Raw genomic sequence first — 21423 nt, 5'->3', positions numbered from 1 at the left:
GTTGCTTGTAGGCAGATGAGAGATGTTTAATCATCTGACTGTGGATCCGATCTGGCCCCGGAGCTGTGTCAGGGTTATGTGCAAGGGCACTGAGTAGTTCACTGTGGCATGTAGTGAACGAGAGGACTTTCCCTTCCAGCCGCCGTCTGAGTGTGCAAATGGCTAGGGGGTAATACTCCGATGCAGAGACTCGAACATAGTGCTCATCAAAGTACCCGGCAATCGCATTTGCATTGGTAGATAACACGCCATTTATGTTAACACTGGGAACACCTGTTGGGGTCTGGTACCCAAAAACACGTTTGATCTTTGTCCAGATTCAGGAAGGTGACGTATGGCACCCAATGGTGGAGACGTATCTCTCCCAACACTCCTGCTTCCGTTGTTTGATAAGATAGCGAATGCGGGCACGAAGCAGTTTAAAGGCTATCAGGTGCTCCAGGGAAGTGTGCCGCTTATGCTGCTGTAGAGCTCGCCGACATTCCTTAATCGCTTCAGTGACCACCAGGGGTACCCTAAAGAGTGAGGGATCGTGTTTTCTGCCACAGAAACGATTGTTGTAGTCACCTGCTCAATCAATCACATCGATGTTACCGTGTGGGGGAGATTCAATGGTGACAGCAGAGGTGAAAGTTTCCCAGTCCGCCTTGTTTAAAACCCATCTGGGTATGCGTCTGTGGGCCTGACGCCGGGGCAGTGACAGGAAGCTCGGGAAGTGGTCACTACAAGGGTCGTCATGTGCTCTCCAGTGGATAGATGGGAAAACTCCTGGGCTTCAAATCGATAAATCAGTGACTGAGTAACTACCACAAGCCACACTGAAATGTGTGGTGCCCCAGTATTTAAGAGGCATAGGTCGAACTAATACAGTAAAGTTTCGCCATCTCTGCCTCTGCCAGTAAGCACGGTGCCACCGTACAAGGGGTTATGGGCATTAAAGTCTCCCAAAAGTAGGCAAGGTTTAGGGAGTTGGTCAATCAGCATAGTTAATACAATCAGGGATACTGCACCATCTGGAGGAAGATATACATTGCAGACAATTATTTCCTGTGTTGTTCACTACAGACTGAGTTTAGGACCTAAATGCAAATTCCACCTGATGCTCGATTATAGTCGCTATGGTTCCTGTAGTATCCCTTATAGCCACAGAGGGCAGAGGTCTGCATTGCCAGGAACCAGGTTTCCTGGAAGGCAATGCAGAAAGCAGGTGTAAAGCTTAACAGTTGCCGTAGCTCACCAGGCGGTGGAAAAAACCGCCGCAATTCCACTGGAGGAGGACGTCTTCATGAGACTGGAAAGGCATGGAACATTCAATGAAGCAGTTTATGCCTCATGGTCACCTGCTGACACCGACTTTTTGCCTGAGCAGTCTATATCCATTGTGTCCGAGGGTCCAGCGAGATCTAGGTCCTCTGTGGACGTCAGAATCTAGAACTCATCTGCAGACACAGAGCTTGTAGGTAGTGGTGGTGCCACAGCAATTCCCTTGGTCTTGGGGGCCTTCTTTTTGGATTTCTCTTGTTGCTCCTTGGGTTTCGCTGGCTGGGAGGACTTCACTGATTCAGTCTCCAGGACTGAGGATAAGCGTGAAGCCCTACAAAATGCTGCTTTGGGGCTCATCAGCCACTGGTGAGTGTCATCTTTCCCAGTAACAGAAACCTGGGAAGCGAGTGACCCAAGGGACCCCTTCCTAGCGAGAGTAGCTGAAGAATACTTATACTTCTCTGGCTCAGAAGTGGGGACCGATATCCCCGACGGTTGGTGGGAATTGCTCTCAAAGTAGGTGGTGCAGGAGCAGCAGGGAGGGAAGTGACCCGCACTATCAAGGGGGCAGGTGTAGTCGTCTGGTTCTGAGAGGCGACAGGAATGCAAGGAACTGATGGGGGCGACAACTGTTCTTGTAGTGGTGGCGTAAGAGGTGGTCTTAGACACAGGATGTAGGCACTCAAAATTTCCTCTCAGCCTCAGTGTCTTATATTCCATGATTTTCCTCACTTTCTGTAAAATCCTGAAGTCTGGCAAGCAAGGAGAATGATGCTCTCCGCTGATGACACAGATGGGAGGCAGGGCACATGGAGTATTGGGATGGGATGGACATCCACAATCGCAACATATGATGCTGGAAGTACAGCAGGAAAACATATGTCTGAACTTCCATCACTTCAAGCACCGCATCGAGGGAGGGATATATGGCTTGATGTCACAGCGGTACACAATCGCCTTGACCTCGAAGGCCAAGATGAAGGCACCGATGGAAACCTGATTATCCCTCGGACCCCAATGGGCGCACCAGACAAAACTGAACACCTCGCCACTCTAAATTGGTGCGCAGCTCATCGTCAGACTGCAAAAGAAGGTCCCTGTGGAATATAATACCCTGGACCATATTTAAGCTCTTATGGGGCATGATGGTAACAGTAACATCCCCCAACTTGTCACAAGCAAGCAATGCCTGTGACTGGCAGAGGATGCTGTTTTCATCAAGACTGACCCAGAGCACATTTTGGACAAGCCCTTCACCTCGCCAAACTTGTCCTCCAAATACTCCACAAAAAACTGAGGCTTCATGGACATGAAAGATTGCCCATCAATTCTCATACATACGAGGTACCGGGGCGAATAAGCTTCACTACTATCCTTAGCCTGGTGTTCTTCTCATGGTGTGGCAAGGGAGGGGAACGATTTGGAGTCATATTTCTTAGCATTGAAGTTAGACTTTGCCCACTTAGAGACTGCTGGTGGCAAACCACCAGAAAAAGACGTACAACACTTCATGGCGTGTCATCAGCCCTGATGCCACCCACTCCAACCAGGGGCCATCCCCATGGGCGCCACCCAGCCTCAGCAAGGGCCACCTGGCAGGGTGGCCATTGCTGCGAGTTTCGATGCCCCAGGGAGATGGGCATCTACTCCATGGCATATGTGGGGAGTTAATGGCGCAGGCATCAGCAGAGGGATCCTTGTGTTGTCAGGGGCTACAACCAACAGGGTACATGGTGGCCCCATGAAAATGGAGTGGCTACCGTGCTGGATACGAGGTGCTAAGATGTCCATGGTCATCATCAGCACTTAAGGCAACAGTGCATGGTGTGGCATGGAAAACACACCCAGGAAGGAGTTCTCACCCAAGAGATGGAGAATGAGTGGGACTGCAATGCGACGATGAGAAGGTGGGCTAAATATCTCAATACACAATGGACATGCAACATGTGAGGCACCCTTCCCCAATTGGCTCGTTCTTCGGGAAAATTTAGAAAGATGGAGGTAAACCTGACAGGGGACCATCACGTAAGGGCCAAAACGTGTGAGACTTCTTTCAGTCACCTCTTCAGAGAGGAATACCTCAGGCCTAGTCTAACCCCCGGATCCGAATGGGGGTCTCTGCTACGTGTGAGGAAGAGGATAGTGGGGGTGTGTCCACAGATGGCTCCTGATAACAGAATTTATTGATCAACTGCAATACATTAGTCTGGGCCATCTGGGCAATGTTTCCTTCCACTCTTAACATTCTTCGCAGCAACGAAGATGGTCTGCAGATGCTCACACGTGCATCCACTGTGGCGGCTGTAGCTGTGCTGGCATTACTGGAATACACTATGGTCTTGCTCGGCCCTACAGCAGCAGGTGGAGCCATGGGCCTCTGGTGTGACTGGCAGCAGTGGAACAGGTCCTGCCCAGTCTCACTGACTCTCCTCAGCGGCATAGGGCCAGGGTCCCCATTTCCAGCCTTCCCTCTTAAGTTATTTGCATAATCAATCTCTTATCAGCGGATCATTTCCAGACTGGCTAAAATATGCAAGTTAAGCCTCTTTACAAGAAGTGGGATAAAGAGATACTATCAAACTATTGACCAATTTCCCTTTTGCTAGCCTTTTCAAACATATTTGAAGAAGGCTGTGTTCATGTGTCTCCTTAAGCATCTGACTGCAAATAATATATTGTCCAAGTCACAATTTGGGTTTCTTAAGGGATTCCTAAGGTTTCTCATACAGAGGAAGCTATTTGCATGTGCAGTGAGAATGTACTTAACTCATCAGATAACAAATTAGAGGCTACTGGTATTTTCTGTGGCCTTTCATAAGCTTTTAACTGTGTGAATCACAGTATCCTTTTAAGTAAATTACAATATTATTGTGTCACCAGCAGTGCTGTGAAGTCTTATGTAACTGATAGGAAAAAAGGATGCCATTGCAAAATATCTGTGCAATAAGCATTAAGTCTGAAATCAATTACATGTGGCATTCCTTAAGGTTCCATCTAGGATCTGCTGCTTTTCCTTGTGTACATTAATGACATCACATCTGTTATGTTGCCAGAAGTAGGAAATCAAGTACAGATTTAGAAATAGCTGCTAATCAAATTTCCACTGACAGTAATAAATGGTTGAAAGCTAATTCACTATCATTAAACTTTGAAAAGACCCACTATATGCAGTTCAGAACCTATAACAAGATTTCCTTGCAGCATGTGTATAATATGTGAACACCTGCAGATTGAAGTGACTGACAAGTGTTACATTTCTGGGATTACAACGATAAATAATTAGCACAAAGCATTCTACAGAGATGGTTATGTTTACATTAAGGGGGGACAAAGTCAAACTAAATGTAAGTGGTGGATTACAACAAACTTAAGTTGGTGGTTTGTCTGACTGGTGATTGTTGAAGATACAATTTAGATATCACATAGTAAATGCTACGAACAGCTTCCCCCATATAATTCAAATGGTGCTGGAGAAATTCTGCATCTTTTGAACAGAATAATAGGGATGGAAATAAATAAGGTCTCAATTTGTGGTAGAAATTCCATGTCACAAAATATGGTTCGGTACACCATGACTCTATGTCAATGGGACATCACTTTGTGAAACATTTTCTTTTAACAGATGCAGAAAGTATAAACTGTTATAAGAAAGTTAATATGTTTAACATCTTGTAACACCACCTTAACGATGAAAATCTTTAAGAAGCCACAATTTTCAGCAATTCTACTTTACCATTACAGCTGCCAGAGCTTTCCAATGTAGAGCATCAGTAAGCCTACACCTCACCCCGCAAATCTAGAATTCCGATATCTGAAGAGTTCCAACAAAATCTTTTTAACCAACCAGAACTTGTTTTCAACACCAACTTTATTACTATCCTAACTGTTGAAAAGTCCTGGCGGAATGTTAATTATTTGAGGGGTAATGGTGACAACACACACACACACACACACACACACACACACACACACACACACACACACAGTGAGTAAGTGCTCAGCTCTGCAAACAAGGTTTCAAATTTTACACAGCACTTACTTGCTGCAGTTTATCCTTGAAAATGACAAGGTGGTCACTGTCAAAATATCGGCAGTTGTCAATAATGTAAGCTGGCTGCATTCCCCTAACTTATTTGTACAATGTGTTTGCTGAGCACATTGTTGCCAGCACTGCAGCTTAACTGTAGTGAGGGGTTACACCCAGGTGAGTAGGCAAGGGGAGAAAGGAGGTGGGAAGTGGGACGGAGGATTGGGGAATGGTGGCTGACAGCTGGGAGGGTGATGCAGCAGCGGCACAGGACAGGAATGTGGCACTGGCAAGAGTGCCAGTGACATCACTCATTCTAGGTGCAGGCAGGGGGACTTGTTCACAAGGTACAATATATGTCAGAGTGGACAGGGAGGGGGAGATAGAACAGAGGAAAGGGGCACTGTGAGTAAGAGGGTTTGGGTGGAGATGAGTGAAGTTAAGTGTCCTGGGGTAGGAGTGGTGGTGGGTGTGGTGTTAGTAGAGATTGAGATCAGGTGGCTTACTACATCCATGTAACAAGGGCACCTCCCACCCAAGTAATCCATAGAAGATGGGGTTGATTGGAAGAATCGAAATGGCATCGATTGTGAAGCAGCCAGTGATATCTAGAATGTCATACTCAACAGCAGGTCCCACCAATGTGTGGTCAACTCTACTCTTGGCCACAGTTTTGTAGTGGCAATTCATTTGGGAGGACAGCTGGTTGGTGGACATGCCCACATAATATTCTGTGCAGAAATTACAGAAATGCTGGTATGTGACACAATTTCTCACAGGTGATCTTGTCTCTGAATAGGATAGGATATGCCTGCAATGAGACAGGTGATGGATGTGTTGGGTGGCTGTATCAGACAGATCTTATACCAGGATCTTCCATTAGGTCAAGGTCATTGAGAGTGGATGGCATGTAAGGATGGACTAGGCTTTGGTGTACAACAGCGCCATTTACATGGACAACTCTTCAAACTCTTTTAGAATGTGGCAGCAAATGCCAGGAGGAAACTCTAGATTCACCTGAAACTGTTGAGAAGTTGTTCTAACACTGCAGTACTTCAGAATGTTAGATATTTTATGTCTTGAACAAGAGAAAAATTTATATGATTACACAGAAGTTATCTACATCTATGGAGGATTATATATATAAAAAAATAATAATAAAAAAAAAGATCCTGTGAAAACTGTGTTCACAACTTTAAAAAAGTGCTACTCTTTTTTTAAAAATAAATATGCATTATTTACTTACAGCTGTACAATAATTGTTTGTGAATACATGTCAACTTACCTTTACAAACTGTTCATTTAGTGTGGTTTCAACTGCCTAGTATGTTTGTGGTATAACACAATGATACTGCGGAAATTCAAGTAGAGACCTGTTAAGTTTTGAAGTGCACACAGAGTTGCCAGATAATTGAGCATGGCTGCCAAATGTTCATCTGGATGTATGTATTTCCTCACAATGGTATCTTGTTTTGCTATCAATGGTGTAATTAAGCTTAAAATATATTAAACTGTGTCACTGTCCATCTTTTTTTTTTTTTTTATCGCGAGAATCACTTTTACAAAGCCTGTCTAATAAAGATGTATGCCCACAGCAGCCTCTGTCCTTTTGGCGCCTCTTAATTAATATTTTTATGTGTCTACATTTTTCTGTGTTGAAATAAACATACAATGTGGTGCAAGCAACTGAAAAAGTTTACACTTTAAGGATATCATGCTGAAAACTTACACTAGGCATTTAGTGTCATTCCAGAGTGATGCTCCAGTACTGTTAGTTCTGAGCATTCATGTAATCAATTATATTAGGTGGGTGGCGGAATATCAATCTGAGAGGGGTGGAAAGGACTGTGATTAGGATGTTCCTCGTTTTCAGCCACAATGCTAAATAGTTGATGCCTTGGTGAAAAATGTGGGTTCAATTATTCCAGTCAGCAATAATATTAGGTATTTTTTTCTTTTTTTGGGAGGGGAGGTTTCCTTCTTTGATTATAGTGTGTATGATGGACATGGCAAGTGAAATCTTGTTTACGGACTAGGTTTGAAGAGACAGAGCCTTCCTGTGAAGGCACTAGTAAGACCTTCAGCATATTGGGCAAGGGATTTCTCATCACTGCAGCCGTGATGCAGGCAGACTATATACAAGTTTGGAAGGGATGGCATCTGTACTCTTGATGGTTAGCAGGCAGAGAGATGGAGGTCAACATCCTGGAATGTGGCACATTGGGATGAGGACCACCAGAAGAAGCAGATGGGAAAGAAGGTGTTGGGAAATGAGGCTAAGGTATCTTGGCCCTGGGTCTAGGTCATGAAAATAGCCACCAATGAACCAGACAATGTTTTTGAGATTTTGGGTGGCTAAGGTGGTTTCCTCTAGTTGGCCTATAAACAGGGTGCTATGCAGGTGCCCATGACTATACTATGCCACAGATTTGATGGTACACATTGCCCTCGAAGGAGTAGTAGTTATGTACAAGGATGTATGTAGTTGCCACTCACCATATAATGCAGATGTTGAGTTGCCGACAGGCACAACAAGAAGACTGCTGGAGAAGTTAATTTTAGCCAAAAGGATTCTTCTGAAATAGACAAAAGACACACACACACACACACACACACACACACACACACACGTGCGACAAGACTGCGAGCAACAGCGCATGATGGGAGAAGTAATCTGAGTGATGGGGGATAAGGAGGAGGCTGGGATGGGATTCTCCATTGTTTGATGTAGTTAGTTGGATGCATAAGGAATGAGGTGATGGGTTTGAAGTCAGCAGGACGTAGAGAGAGCTAGAGTTCAATAACTGTAAGGACATGGGCACAGGAAACGTTGGTGTGCAGGGAAGTGGCATTAACAGTAATGAGCAGGAATCCAGGTGGTAATGGGGTGGAGATGGCTGAGAGTCTCTGAAGCAGGTAGTTCTCGTCTTTAATATGGGAGGCATGGCTGTGGCAGTTCATTGGAGATGTAGGTAAACAAGTGCCAACATTCTTTCATTAGGAGCACACTACCAGAAACAAAGTGGCTTTAGGATAGTTGGTTTTATGGATTTTGGGAAGCATATAGAAGATGGGTGAATGGGGAGAGAGAGACTGATTTGGGGGAGACATTCTGGGATAGGCCTAAGGCTCTGAGTAGGAGTTGGAGGTTATGCTGGACTTCTGGAAGGACTCTATGACAGGCTAACAAATGGAATTTGCAAATGCTTTGTCAGGTTATCACCGGGGTTAATACCAAGTGTGCTGAAGACTTTAACTGCAGGGAGGATGATTAGGTCAATGTCTATCTTGAGGTTGTCAATGGCTGTTCTTTCCTCTGTGAGAGGTCTGCAGATCTGGGAAAGAAGAGTGAGACCACACTAGAAATTCCAGGAAGGTAACCGGGGAGAGAGAGGAAGGTGTGGGGTGGTGTTAGGCGGGAGTGGAGAAAGATCATGGTTGGATGGTGGTAGGCGCGCACACACACACACACACACACACACACACACACACACACACACACACACACAGAGAGAGAGAGAGAGAGAGAGAGAGAGAGAGAAGAGAGAAGAGTGTTTCAATATTCACTCCATGTCTGTTAACAAAAATTTAGTTTCACTCACATTAATTGCTTTGACAAGTACAGCAAGAGTCAACTTGGGTGTGGGCCTGAAGGTGAGACCTTTGCATAGGACTGAAGTTTTTGGTGAACAAACTCACCAGAGCTGGTGACATATTCCTATCTTGTTACTAACTCATGTGTTTGCTGCCTCTCCTCCCAGCTGTCAGCAGCCAACCTTTCTTTGCCCTCCCTCTTGCTCCCTGCCCTCACTCCAGCTGAGGTGCAGTGCCAGCTCAATGTAATTTGTGTGTGTGTGTGTGTGTGTGTGTGTGTGTGTGTGTACGTACCTAGTATTTCTGAAAACTAAATTTGGTTCCTCGGCTAAAAAACGAGAGAAATTTATAAAACTCAGCATGCGTACTTCACAAATAATTTAAATTTTGCTGAGCATTGGTACTCTATTACCAGCTTAAATAAGCAACATTGCACAATGCCTGTAACGTCTGTGCATAATTATAAAATTAACTGAAAGTTTCACTAAAGAGCAGTGGTTGTAACAGTAAAACCTAAACTGTTTTGTTATCACAAAAAAATCACTTTTACGTTGTTATGCTTGCTGGTTAGTTTCATCAAAGACTTCTACACTTACTCAGTTGTAATAAAACCAGCTACATTACACTCACAGAAGCACTGAAATAACCATGCTTCTCTATTTTATAGTCTGCCTCCATAGTACACCAGTAGCATTATCACCTACCACGCAAGGTGGCCTGGGTTTGATTCCTGGCAGGGGACTGGGTGTTGCGTGTCCATCATTATTTTCATCATCATTGACACGCAAATTGCCGAAGTGGCATCAGCTTAAAAAAAAAAAAAGATTTGCAATACAGTGGCCAAATCCCAAAGGGGATATCCCAGCCAATAAATGCCATACGATCATTTCATTTTCATTTTTATTTTATATCTGCCATCCACAGCTAGTCTGAATCATTAATAAAAATTTGTCTTTATAATAACCTACAAAGAACAATATAAGAAAGTTTACAATGAATGTACAACAACAGACAATTTTTGGATAACCATCGCTTGGAAGAGATGGTTAACACAAATGTAGCACAATTTAGTTCCGAGCTACTTTTGTACACTGACAGTGCTGGGGCCATAGTTCAAATCGAGCACTGAATTATTCTCCTCCATCACTAGTGAAAGAGAGTGTCATTTCTGAATACTTTGAATAAGACAGGAAAAGAAATCAATATTTGCAATCTCACAACACAAAGCACACAAATTAATTTAATTCAGAGCTGGAATAACACAAGGTCTTTATCTAGTTGTGCATGTACGAGGGCAGTTCAATAAGTAATGCAACACATTTTTTTTTCTCGGCCAATTTTGGTTGAAAAAACCGGAAATTTCTTGTGGAATATTTTCAAACATTCCCGCTTCGTCTCGTATAGTTTCATTGACTTCCGACAGGTGGCAGCGCTGTACGGAGCTGTTAAAATGGCGTCTGTAATGGATGTGCGTTGCAAACAACGGGCAGTGATCGAGTTTCTTTTGGCGGAAAACCAGAGCATCTCAGATATTCATAGGCGCTTGCAGAATGTCTACGGTGATCTGGCAGTGGACAAAAGCACGGTGAGTCGTTGGGCAAAGCGTGTGTCATCATCGCCGCAAGGTCAAGCAAGACTGTCTGATCTCCCGCGTGCGGGCCGGCCGTGCACAGCTGTGACTCCTGCAATGGCGGAGCGTGCGAACACACTCGTTCGAGATGATCGACGGATCACCAAACAACTCAGTGCTCAACTTGACATCTCTGTTGGTAGTGCTGTCACAATTGTTCACCAGTTGGGATATTCAAAGGTTTGTTCCCGCTGGGTCCCTCGTTGTCTAACCGAACACCATAAAGAGCAAAGGAGAACCATCTGTGCGGAATTGCTTGCTCGTCATGTGGCTGAGGGTGACAATTTCTTGTCAAAGATTGTTACAGGCGATGAAACATGGGTTCATCACTTCGAACCTGAAACAAAACGGCAATCAATGGAGTGGCGCCACACCCACTCCCCTACCAAGAAAAAGTTTAAAGCCATACCGTCAGCCAGTAAAGTCATGGTTACAGTCTTCTGGGACGCTGAAGGGGTTATTCTGTTCGATGTCCTTCCCCATGGTCAAACGATCAACTCTGAAGTTATTGTGTTACTCTTCAGAAATTGAAGAAACGACTTCAGCGTGTTCGTAGGCACAAAAATCAGAACGAACTTCTCCTTCTTCATGACAACGCAAGACCTCACACAAGTCTTCGCACCCGAGAGGAGCTCACAAAACTTCAGTGGACTGTTCTTCCTCATGCACCCTACAGCCCCGATCTCGCACCGTCGGATTTCCATATGTTTGGCCCCATGAAGGACGCAATCCGTGGGACGCACTACGCGGATGATGATGAAGTTATTGATGCAGTACGACGTTGGCTCCGACATCGACCAGTGGAATGGTACCGTGCAGGCATACAGGCCCTCATTTCAAGGTGGCGTAAGGCCGTAGCATTGAATGGAGATTACGTTGAAAAATAGTGTTGTGTAGCTAAAAGATTGGGGAATAACCTGGTGTATTTCAATGCTGAATAAAACAACCCCTGTTTCAGAAAAAAAATGTGTTGCATTACTTATTGAACTGCCCTAGTATACAAAACGGCTGTACACCATATCTATCATTTTTGTCACATAAATAACCATAAACACATTTAAAAATTTTACCACATCATCCTGTTACTCTACTTATTAATTTTCAAATCATCAATTTGTCTCTGCAGTCGACAGATAAATGTTTTAATACTCACATTCAGCATGTATTCACACGACATTCTTTTCTCTGCTTGTTACACTAAAATTTAGAAGACAAGCAAAATACATGAAAACTCGTAATTGTAAAGTTACTTCAGAAGGGTAAATGGTTGTATGCTTTATAAAACAGTAGAGTAAACAATGAGCCAAACAGGTATTTCAACCAGACCATTTTACTGCAACTAATCAATATGTAAAATGAGTAGCAAACTTCCTGTTTCTTAATAGCAACACCACCTTGATGCCCAATTTTTTAAAAATATTTACATACATTATGAGTTATTAAAGGTCTGTTACTGCAATTCACTTAACTTCTTTCAAGTTAGGTAGTTTAATTTTTACTTTACACAACCAATGAAACAGGTCATTACGAATCACTTACTTAACTTACTTTGATCTCAATTCTAAACTACACAATGATACAATAAAGCTCAAGTTACACAGACACAACAACTTATAAAATATTATCCGCAACACTGAAATATGAACTACTAAGTAATGGCTAACTCAAAAATCAGCTGTGTTGAGTTATTCTTCACTGCATGTTCATAAACAAAAATTTAGTTTCACTCGCATTAATTGCTGTATATGGGTGGGAGAAAATTCACCAAATAAGAAAATACCAAATGATATGTACAAAAAATTGATAATTTTTCAGTAACTTATGCACAATGTAATTATGCTTATTAATAGAATTCTCGCATTTTTTCAGCAACTGTTTAATTTCATTACAGAAACAGTACAGGGGTATAAACAACATTTTCTGGAAAAGCTAAAGGTAATATTACTACTTAATAACTGTCCTTCTATGGATAAAAGTTGCAGCACACACACAACAGAGAAAAACAATAAATTACAAAATAACTTTGAATTCAATAGCATCAACATGCACATGCTGCACCAAGCAACTGGTAAAATCCTCATATATCACAAAATCCACTGATACAATGGTTCTTATTAAATTAAAATTGTAAATAACCCCCAAAATGTAACAAAAGAAACATTTTAGCTAAAGGTCGGTCAGAGTCTCCCTCTCCCTTTTACACACACACACACACACACACACACACACACACTATGAAGAATCAAATATCCGTGAAGATCATCGATTTAGAAAGGTGAAACTGAGCACCTGCAAAGAAGAATGAAGATATCTATCACTTTAGAGATAAGATGTGAGCAAACAAAGCTGTTCCAAACAGATGCCACATGTGATTGTCACACGTAAAACAAAGCCTTAGAAGTACTGATACAGCACCACATACGGCGGGAAAACAGCATTCCTCTGCACATCAGATTTAAATAATAATAAAATGCTATACACACTGTGTTGATGAAAAGAAGCTGGGTCCCGGAGACACAACTGTCATAATGCTAAATTAAGTTTATCGTCATCCCTAAATGACCAATTAACAGAAGAGCAACAACATTAATAATAATAATAATAATAATAATAATAATAATAATAATAATGAAGTACACGCATATACAAAGATTTAATATACGAAGTAAGAATATTACTCAAATTGTACACTTGCAAGACCCACAGGTCACTTTAGCAGAATTTTGATATTGCTGCGGCTTCTGGAAAGCATGAAAATGAAATGCAAACATGTCACAAATTATGTGGCGTGAATAAGTTTTTTAAATTGTCACATCTGGAGGGGGGGGGGGGATCTAAAAATGAACATAATACCATAATGGTGAACACGCTCAGTCACTCAGAATAAATCAGCAAACTCATGCCAGGAACAAAACTTAGCTAATGATTTACAATTAATGAAAGAGGAATGAAACAACAATGTGCATTCTAACTCAGCTGTATTATGTTGCATAAGACATATTTAAAACTACAGTAAAACAGAAAAACATGGAATTCTCTCATTTACCTATATGAACTGATCTATTAACTAAAGTGTCCTTCAAAAAAGATTTATTTAACAGTAATAATGAGTTATTTGAACAGATATTATAAACAAACTTGAATAACAACAATGTACAGCTTAAATACACTTATCTTAGGAACATACTCAGAAACAACCATTATAATTTCTATCTCTATCAAGTCAGTCCTAAATAATGATTCATACAGTAATAATAAAAGTTTTGTCCATAAAATGGTCAGTGCCTGTATGCTTCATTTTCACCATGTGTTAAACAATTGTTTTCAATACAATGATAACAGATAAGCCATTTATGGGCTGCAAATTATCTGACCTTCTACTATAGCAGAAATAGGAAAGCTGTAATACACATTAAATTTCTTTAAAAAAATAAATATTTCTTCAAATGACAATGATGCATACATTACTGACAAACTATATATGTTCTAATCAACTACTGATAATACAATTCAACAGCAGGTAAACTGCACAAATTAATAGAACTTCAGTTACATATTAACAGTGCAGGCTCCAAGAACTCAAGCACAAGGCATTATAAAATAGTCTGATGACCCTTACTGCCAGTGCTTCAGAATAACACAGGGATGACACAGTTGCTAGAAACAACTGATTCAAAAATCAAAATCAGAAAGTCACAATAAAAGTCTGAATTTCTTAAGCACTTTCACATGATGCTAGATATGTCTCTTATGGATGGATACATTTCTTAGGAAATTTTTAAAGCAATACCAATTTAATGCTGGAGGAAAGGTAACCAACAGCATGAGATCCTGCTACGTACATTTATTTTCCATGTTGTAAGACATCAGAAGTTGCTTGCTGAATACTTCTTGTTAGTTGAAACTCCAAGTTGCAACTGACACTTTAATTCTGCTCAGAAATGATCAACCTGAAAGGACAAATTTTATGCGCCGCATTAGAAAGCTATGTGAAAGGCATCACCACATAAAATCTCTCTCATATGATTTCTCTTAATATACAAATAAAGGAAACTAGGAGAGGGAAAGTAGGTAATTAATCAGTCACACTGAATGCTAATCCTTAGAAACAATCTGACATGTCTAATACAACATTACTATAAACACAAAATACAAGAAACTCGCTCCTTTGGTGCCAGTTGGTGAAATAGAAGTGATAACATCACATTACAGATCTAAAATAATTCCTCTTACACTAAAAGATCATGTTTTGAAATGTGGCAACAGAATTATGAATTGCAAGCTGACAGCACAAAGATCAACTTGCAAGCAACATAATAAAATTAAGTATACATTTGTACGAGAAAAATGTAAATGAAAAATAATCTGTGACAAAAATGTTCACACAACAAAGATCCCCGAGATTTCACAAGATAAATTCAGTAAAATTGTTTAGCGCCTCTCACATCCTGTGGCTCAATATTCTGCAGACAAGACACTTGCACTTAACACTGAAATAACTGCCACTGTCGTACTTTCCCACAAGCTTTCTCAGCTATCATGTATCTTGGTGGTGCAGCAATCAATGACATTACCTTCCTTTGCTGTTGTGGTTACAGAAGTTTGTCTCAAAAGTTCTGGAACTTTTGAAACAGGGTTCAAGTGATAGATGAGAAATTTCATATTACACTCGCATTCTTCTGCCCTGGCATTTTCCACTGGGTAGATAGGTCTTGAAAATGTAACCCAGAAAGACAACTCCAAACCCTTCACTTAAAATTGTTTGTAAACACATCCTTTAAATCACAAGATTCATTAAAAATGTCACAATTTGAACTCAACAACTACAGCCCTGGCACCAACGGATTCTGAGAGTGTGAAGATTGCTCCTGCCCAAGTCAATTCAGCTAGGTTTATCATGCCTAAATCCATTAGATACTGCTTGATTATATCCCAAACGACCCTGTCTTTCTCAGGTGGTTCAGTATACACTCTCCACTGACAGACAAGCAACAGATTCAAAAATCAGGTGATGGTTGCAGCAACTGAAACTTTTGGGCATGCAATGTCATCAAGAATTGTCATAGATGGCTATTGGTGACTGCATCACCAGCACAGATAATAGTTATAGTATTTATCTATTGACTGAATCTAAAATTTTCAGTACAAGGCCTGCACTGATTTGTGCCCACTGACGAGGAGATTTAACTGCTATCAAATTGTAACTGACTTGTGTTGTGTGTGTGTCCTTGAGAAACTTGAATGTAGGCCCATTCCACGTCAAAACAGAAAGTAGACTGTGGCAACTAAGTGTCATATTTTACTTATTGTGGTATACAGGTATATGTAGGTTTACACAGTCTAACTTAACATAAAAAATACCTCCCTTGTGTTCACAATAGTTTTCGAATATTTATGTTTAAAATTGCGTTTTCAAGGGCGTGTCTCAATAAATGTATGTACTACATTTCAGAACCATGAATATACTTACACATCTAATGATTCTATGATGTCCATAATGTGGCACGCACTCACTGAACAGATACAGTTAAAATATTTGTATTTTGCAAATTGAAGATTTTATTGTCATTAGCTTCATTTATTTAATGTACAAAGATAGAAAGATGGAGGTCAACGTCCATTACGGTGGCATGTTGGGCTGAGGAGGACCATATGAAGCAGATGGGAGAGAAGATGGTGAGGAATGAGACTAGGGTGTCTTGGCCCAGTGTCCAGATCATGAAGATATACTTAACCAAGGAATCAGACAAGGAATTTGGGGTTTTTGGAGTTTATGAAGGTTTCTTCTAGATGGCTCATAAATGACTTGGCATAGGAGGCAGCCATATGAGTGCCCATGGCCAAGCCATAATTTTTTTATACAATGTGTCCCGGGAGAAATAGCCAGTATTCAGTGATACGACAGGAGCGACAATTCAAAACAAAAAATTCTAGTAAACACTGGCTCCAAAAAACATACTTTAAGAGCTATGGAGCACTCATTCAACAAAAGAGGTGTGTTTCACAGTTTTGAAAACAAACTGCTCATAGCTCTTAAGATATCCATTTTATACCCCATGTTAACTACACTTTTTACCTTCAAATTATCATTCCTGTCATATCACTGAATATTGACCATTCCTCCTGGGACATCCTATACACCTTATTTACTCGATTATAAGACCTGGTTTCATCCCAAATTTCTCATTCAAAAAGTATAGAGTCATCTTACACTCGTACATTGAAATTTTGCTACTGAGATAAGCATTTTTACTTTGTTTAATAGGTTGAGACACAGATCGTATTACTTTTACAGGTGAAATTTGGGCTATTGAGGTCACATACAGATTTATTTTGTAGAATTCAGAAGGGTAGGTAGAGCAAATGTGCTTCAAGAGGTTCGAGATTTCCTTATACACTGAAGCACTCGATACAGTATTGAACTTGCTCGAACAATCACGTGACATTTGACTCGTGGCATTAGTGCAAGGGATACACGAGAAGAACGATGAATCAGCCACCACAATAATCTACTGCTCTGCTTGAAGTTTGAAATTTGACATTCAACATTCAAAGGCAAAAATGTTGTCTTTCAAAAAACATTTTTTGACTCTGAGCATAAGTCAAGATTTTATTTGGTTATGAGACACTGTAGTAATTTACCAAGTCAGTTTCAAATGAGAAATTTAGTTGCTGTTCATGAATTAGAATACCGTGTAAGTGGAGATTTCCATTTCCAAAATCTGACTTTCGGGCATTAGCAAAACATTATCTTGACTAAAGTCAACCAAATGCAAAAGAGTTCAGAAACAATTTCCCTCAAAATACCATGCTCTCAACAAGAATTTTAAGAAATGTCTCTGCTATGAGAGAAAGATACTGTAGTTTTAAAAAGCTGGTAACACATTTTTATGTTTTTTCTGTTTTATGACTTAATTTTTATTTTCTCTGTTCAACACTGTTTTTTACTGTTATTTATGTTTTTGATTGATATCAACACAGTTAAGAACTGTTTTGCAACCCTTGAAAAAGATTCCAGAGGTCAACAGGCCTTCCAACATCCAAAATTACAGCAAAGCCAGTATAGCTGATGAACAATGTGGAAAAGTTTGCATTTTCCAACGAGGAACCAATTATCCAGAGAGAAAAATTAACTCTTCTAAACCAGGTGGTATGATGTTTGTTCATACAGCCTATGGCGAAACCCTGGCTGCATACGTCATTAATAAATGGAAACGTCTATGGGATACTAGACACAAGGACAGCTTCCAGGAACCAGATATAACAGGTCGAAGTCTGGATGGTTCAGTCAAGTCACATTCGAAGATTGGTTCCAAACTGTCGAATTACTTTGCACAACCCTCACAGCAACACCACCATGTTGAATAATGCTTTTCGTGCAGCCACACGACGTCATGTTACAACTCAAACTGTGCGCAATAGGCAGCATGATGTGCAACTTCACTCCCAACATCCATGGCGAGGTCCATCTTTGCAACGACACCATGCAGTGCCGTACAGATGGGCCCAACAACATGCCAAATGGATCGCTCAGGATTGGCATCACGTGCTCTTCACCGATGAGTGTCGCATATGCCTTCAACCAAATAATTGTCTGAGACATGTTTGGAGGCAACCTGGTCAGGCTAAATGCTTTAGACATACTGACCAGCGAGGTTCTCTGCTGTTTAGGGGTGGCATTATGTGGGGCCGACATACGCCGCTGATGGTCAAGGAAGGCGCTGTAATGGCTGTACGATACATGAATGCCATCCTCCAACCAACAGTGCAACTATATCGGCAGTATATTGGTGAGGCATTAGTCTTCATGGATGACAATTCGTGCCCCCATCATGCACATCTTGTGGATGACTTCCTTCACAATAACGACATCGCTTGACTAGAGTGGCCAGCATGTTCTCCAGACATGAAGCCTATTGAACCTACCTGGGATAGATTCAAAAGGGCTGTTTACAGACGGACGATGTGACCCACCAACCACTCTGAGGGATCTATGACGAATCGCTGTTGAGGAGTGGGACAATCTGGACCAGCAGTGCCTTGATGAACTTGTGAATAGTATGCCATGATGAATACAGGCATGCATCTATGCAAAAGGGCGTTCTACTGGGTATTAGAGGTACTGGTCTATATAGCAATCTGGACCACCACCTCTGAAGGTCTCAAAAAATGGTTCAGATGGCTCTGAGCACTATGGGACTTAACATCTGAGGTCATCAGTCCCCTAGAACTTAGAACTACTTAAACCTAACTAACCTAAGGACATCACACACACATCCATGCCCGAGGCAGGATTCAAACCTGCGACCGTAGCAGTAGCGCCTGAAGGTCTCGCTATATGGGGGTATAACATGCAATGTGTGGTTTTCATGAGCAATAAAAAGGGTGGAAATGATGTTTATGTTGATCTCTATTCCAATTTTCTGTACAGGTTCTGGAACTCTCGGAACCGAGGTGATGCAAAACTTTTTTTGATATCTGTATGTCCATACATTAAGGAGTACACACATTCAAAATGCAGCTGTCATCTTTGCAGTGGAGCTGAAATGCAGTGTCCTATCTTTCAAAGAGATGATATCTTAGAAAATTACTCAGCTATAGTCAGTACTTTCATGGGTGGTCATGTGAACACTACTACTGTATAATTTTTCAAAGACAGAAACAAATTTGAAACTGCCCCATTTTTTCATACAGAATGAAGCAATTAATGAATTTCATACATTCTCCTTGGCCTTTTATAGCTCTTCCTTTTGTAGTGTAATAAGTAGGTAGCTTACCTATGTAACAGTTAGTTTTAAACCTTCAGGTCACTACTCTCTTTTCCCTTATCATCAAGCAACATAACAGTATTTTGGGGGAATTTGTCTGTCATGTTGGCAGCTGTTGCTTGGTGGGCTCACAGCAATAATATGAATCACCCACTCCTCAAAAATATGTTGTTGCTTTTGTCGAAGTCTTCTCCAATCCAAAGACTGGTTTCACGCAGCTCTCCACATCTGTCTACACCTTGTATGCCTCTTCATCTCTATGTAAATACTACGAACTGCATCCATTAGAACTGGCTTACTGCAGTCAATAACCCCCTAACACACACACACACACACACACACACACACACACAGCCTCTCCAATACCTTATTTACATTGATGCCTCACAACATGTCCTATCAACCAATCTCTTATTTCAGTCTAGTTGTGCCATAAATTAATGCCCTCCCTCATAATTAGTTATCCAATCTAATCACTTAATATTCAGCATTCTTCAGTAGCACCATATTTCAAATCCTTTCTATTTTTCTCTTGCTTTTTCGGTAAACATCCTAGTTTCACTATTATTAAGGCTATACTCCAGACAAATGCTTTCAAAAACAAATGCTTCTGAACCCTTAAAATTTATACCTGTCACCCAAACATTTTTCTTTTTCAGGGGAGGTTTTCTTGCTATTTCAAGTCTGGATTTTATACACTCCTTACTTCTGCTAATGTCAGTTATTTTGCTGCTCAAATAGCAAAACTTAGCTACTATTTCCAGTGTCTCATTTCCTGAATTAACTCCCTTAGTATCACAAAATTGAATTCAACTGCAGTCTATTACCCTTCTCTTAATTCTGATGATATTCCAGCAGTATGCAGAATTAACTCCACACAAGAAGATGCAACCTGAATGTAGACAGTGTACTAAGATTTGTCTATTGTTCCTCTGATGCCTTCGCTCTTTCATCTTTCAACGCTACCTATTTATCTTTTCTTATATTTCTTTCACGTATTTCTGTCAATTGTTACCTAATGCTCTCTTTGAAACTCTCAACAACTTCTGGTCGTTTGAACTTATCCAGATCCAATTTCCAAAATTTGCTGACTTTCTGCTACTTCTCAGATTTTGTCCTGCAGTTCATAACTAGTAAATTATGATCACAGTGCATATTTGCCCACTGAAATATTTTTCAGTTCAAAATCTCTATATGTGTGGAACCTTTCAGTGTCTCCATGTCTCTTTCACAATATCTAAACTAAGTGTGATAGCAAGCATCAACTTGTGTTCTGGACAAACTTCTACTTGTTAATTTTCCTTCTTATTCTTTTCTCCTAGTCCGTGTTCTACTACTTTTCCTTCTCCTCCTGTCCCTACTATCAAATTCCATTTCCTACTAAATTTCTGTCTGAAAATAGTGAATAATTTCTTTTACGTCATTACATATTTGTCCAATTCCTTCTTCATCCGTAGAGTTAGCAGGCATATATATGAGTACTATTGTGGTAGGTAGTGACATACATATACACTACTCAAATGTAGTTGACTGAACGACAAAGCCAATGACAAATTTTGGCAATTTCTTTTGGTTGTTGCTGGGGAAGCTGCTGCTCAAGTCAAATAATCATAAGTGAATCATCTGTTCTTATTGTTTTGTTTGTCTGTTCCTGTCCATCAGTACATTTTTCTTCTCCCACATAATGGGAAACATATTTCAGGGTTTAAATTGCTTCTCAATTCTGTTGATGAGGTACAATGAAGGCAATTTTACTGCAGTTTGGATGTGACAAACTTTGCACTTCCTACTAAGAATATTTATATCAATGCACCTGCACATACACATACCTAAGCCCAAGCATCAGTACTCTTAACATGTATACACACAATATGATCAGTAGTTGTCTTCTTCCATGCAGAGGAGACAGATGTCATCAATGTGAGAGCAGAATAAAACAATGTAAAATGGTATCTGGACTATGCCATTCTCTCAAAATTTGGCTAGAATTTGAAATTAAATACATTGAATCCTACAGTAGAATTTCCTCTCAATTTATGCAATCAAGTCAGTGAGTAGGTTCACCTATTAAAATGACAATAGTGGACAGATAATGAGGTAAATTACAGGAGTATGATATACAGTGTGTCCCTCCTACGAGT

The 21423-nt window shown here is 40.8% G+C and overlaps 1 protein-coding gene across 2 annotated transcripts in view; it reads right to left on the bottom strand.

Moving 5' to 3' along the window:
- Positions 1-9790: 9790 nt before the first annotated feature.
- Positions 9791-21423, bottom strand: part of LOC126253258 (nuclear pore complex protein Nup98-Nup96) — a 134222-nt gene continuing 122589 nt past the window's right edge. For both annotated transcript variants that reach the window (XM_049954463.1, XM_049954462.1), the window contains one exon: positions 9791-14464. In XM_049954463.1, the coding sequence (XP_049810420.1) occupies positions 14450-14464 (15 nt within the window). In that variant the 3' untranslated portion in view covers positions 9791-14449. The remainder of the gene's footprint in view (positions 14465-21423) is intronic.

This window comes from Schistocerca nitens, chromosome 4 (genome assembly GCF_023898315.1).
Source record: "Schistocerca nitens isolate TAMUIC-IGC-003100 chromosome 4, iqSchNite1.1, whole genome shotgun sequence".
NCBI lineage: Eukaryota > Metazoa > Arthropoda > Insecta > Orthoptera > Acrididae > Schistocerca > Schistocerca nitens.
Note: the sequence above shows the minus strand (reverse complement) of the source record. Positions and strands in the feature narration are given on the sequence as shown.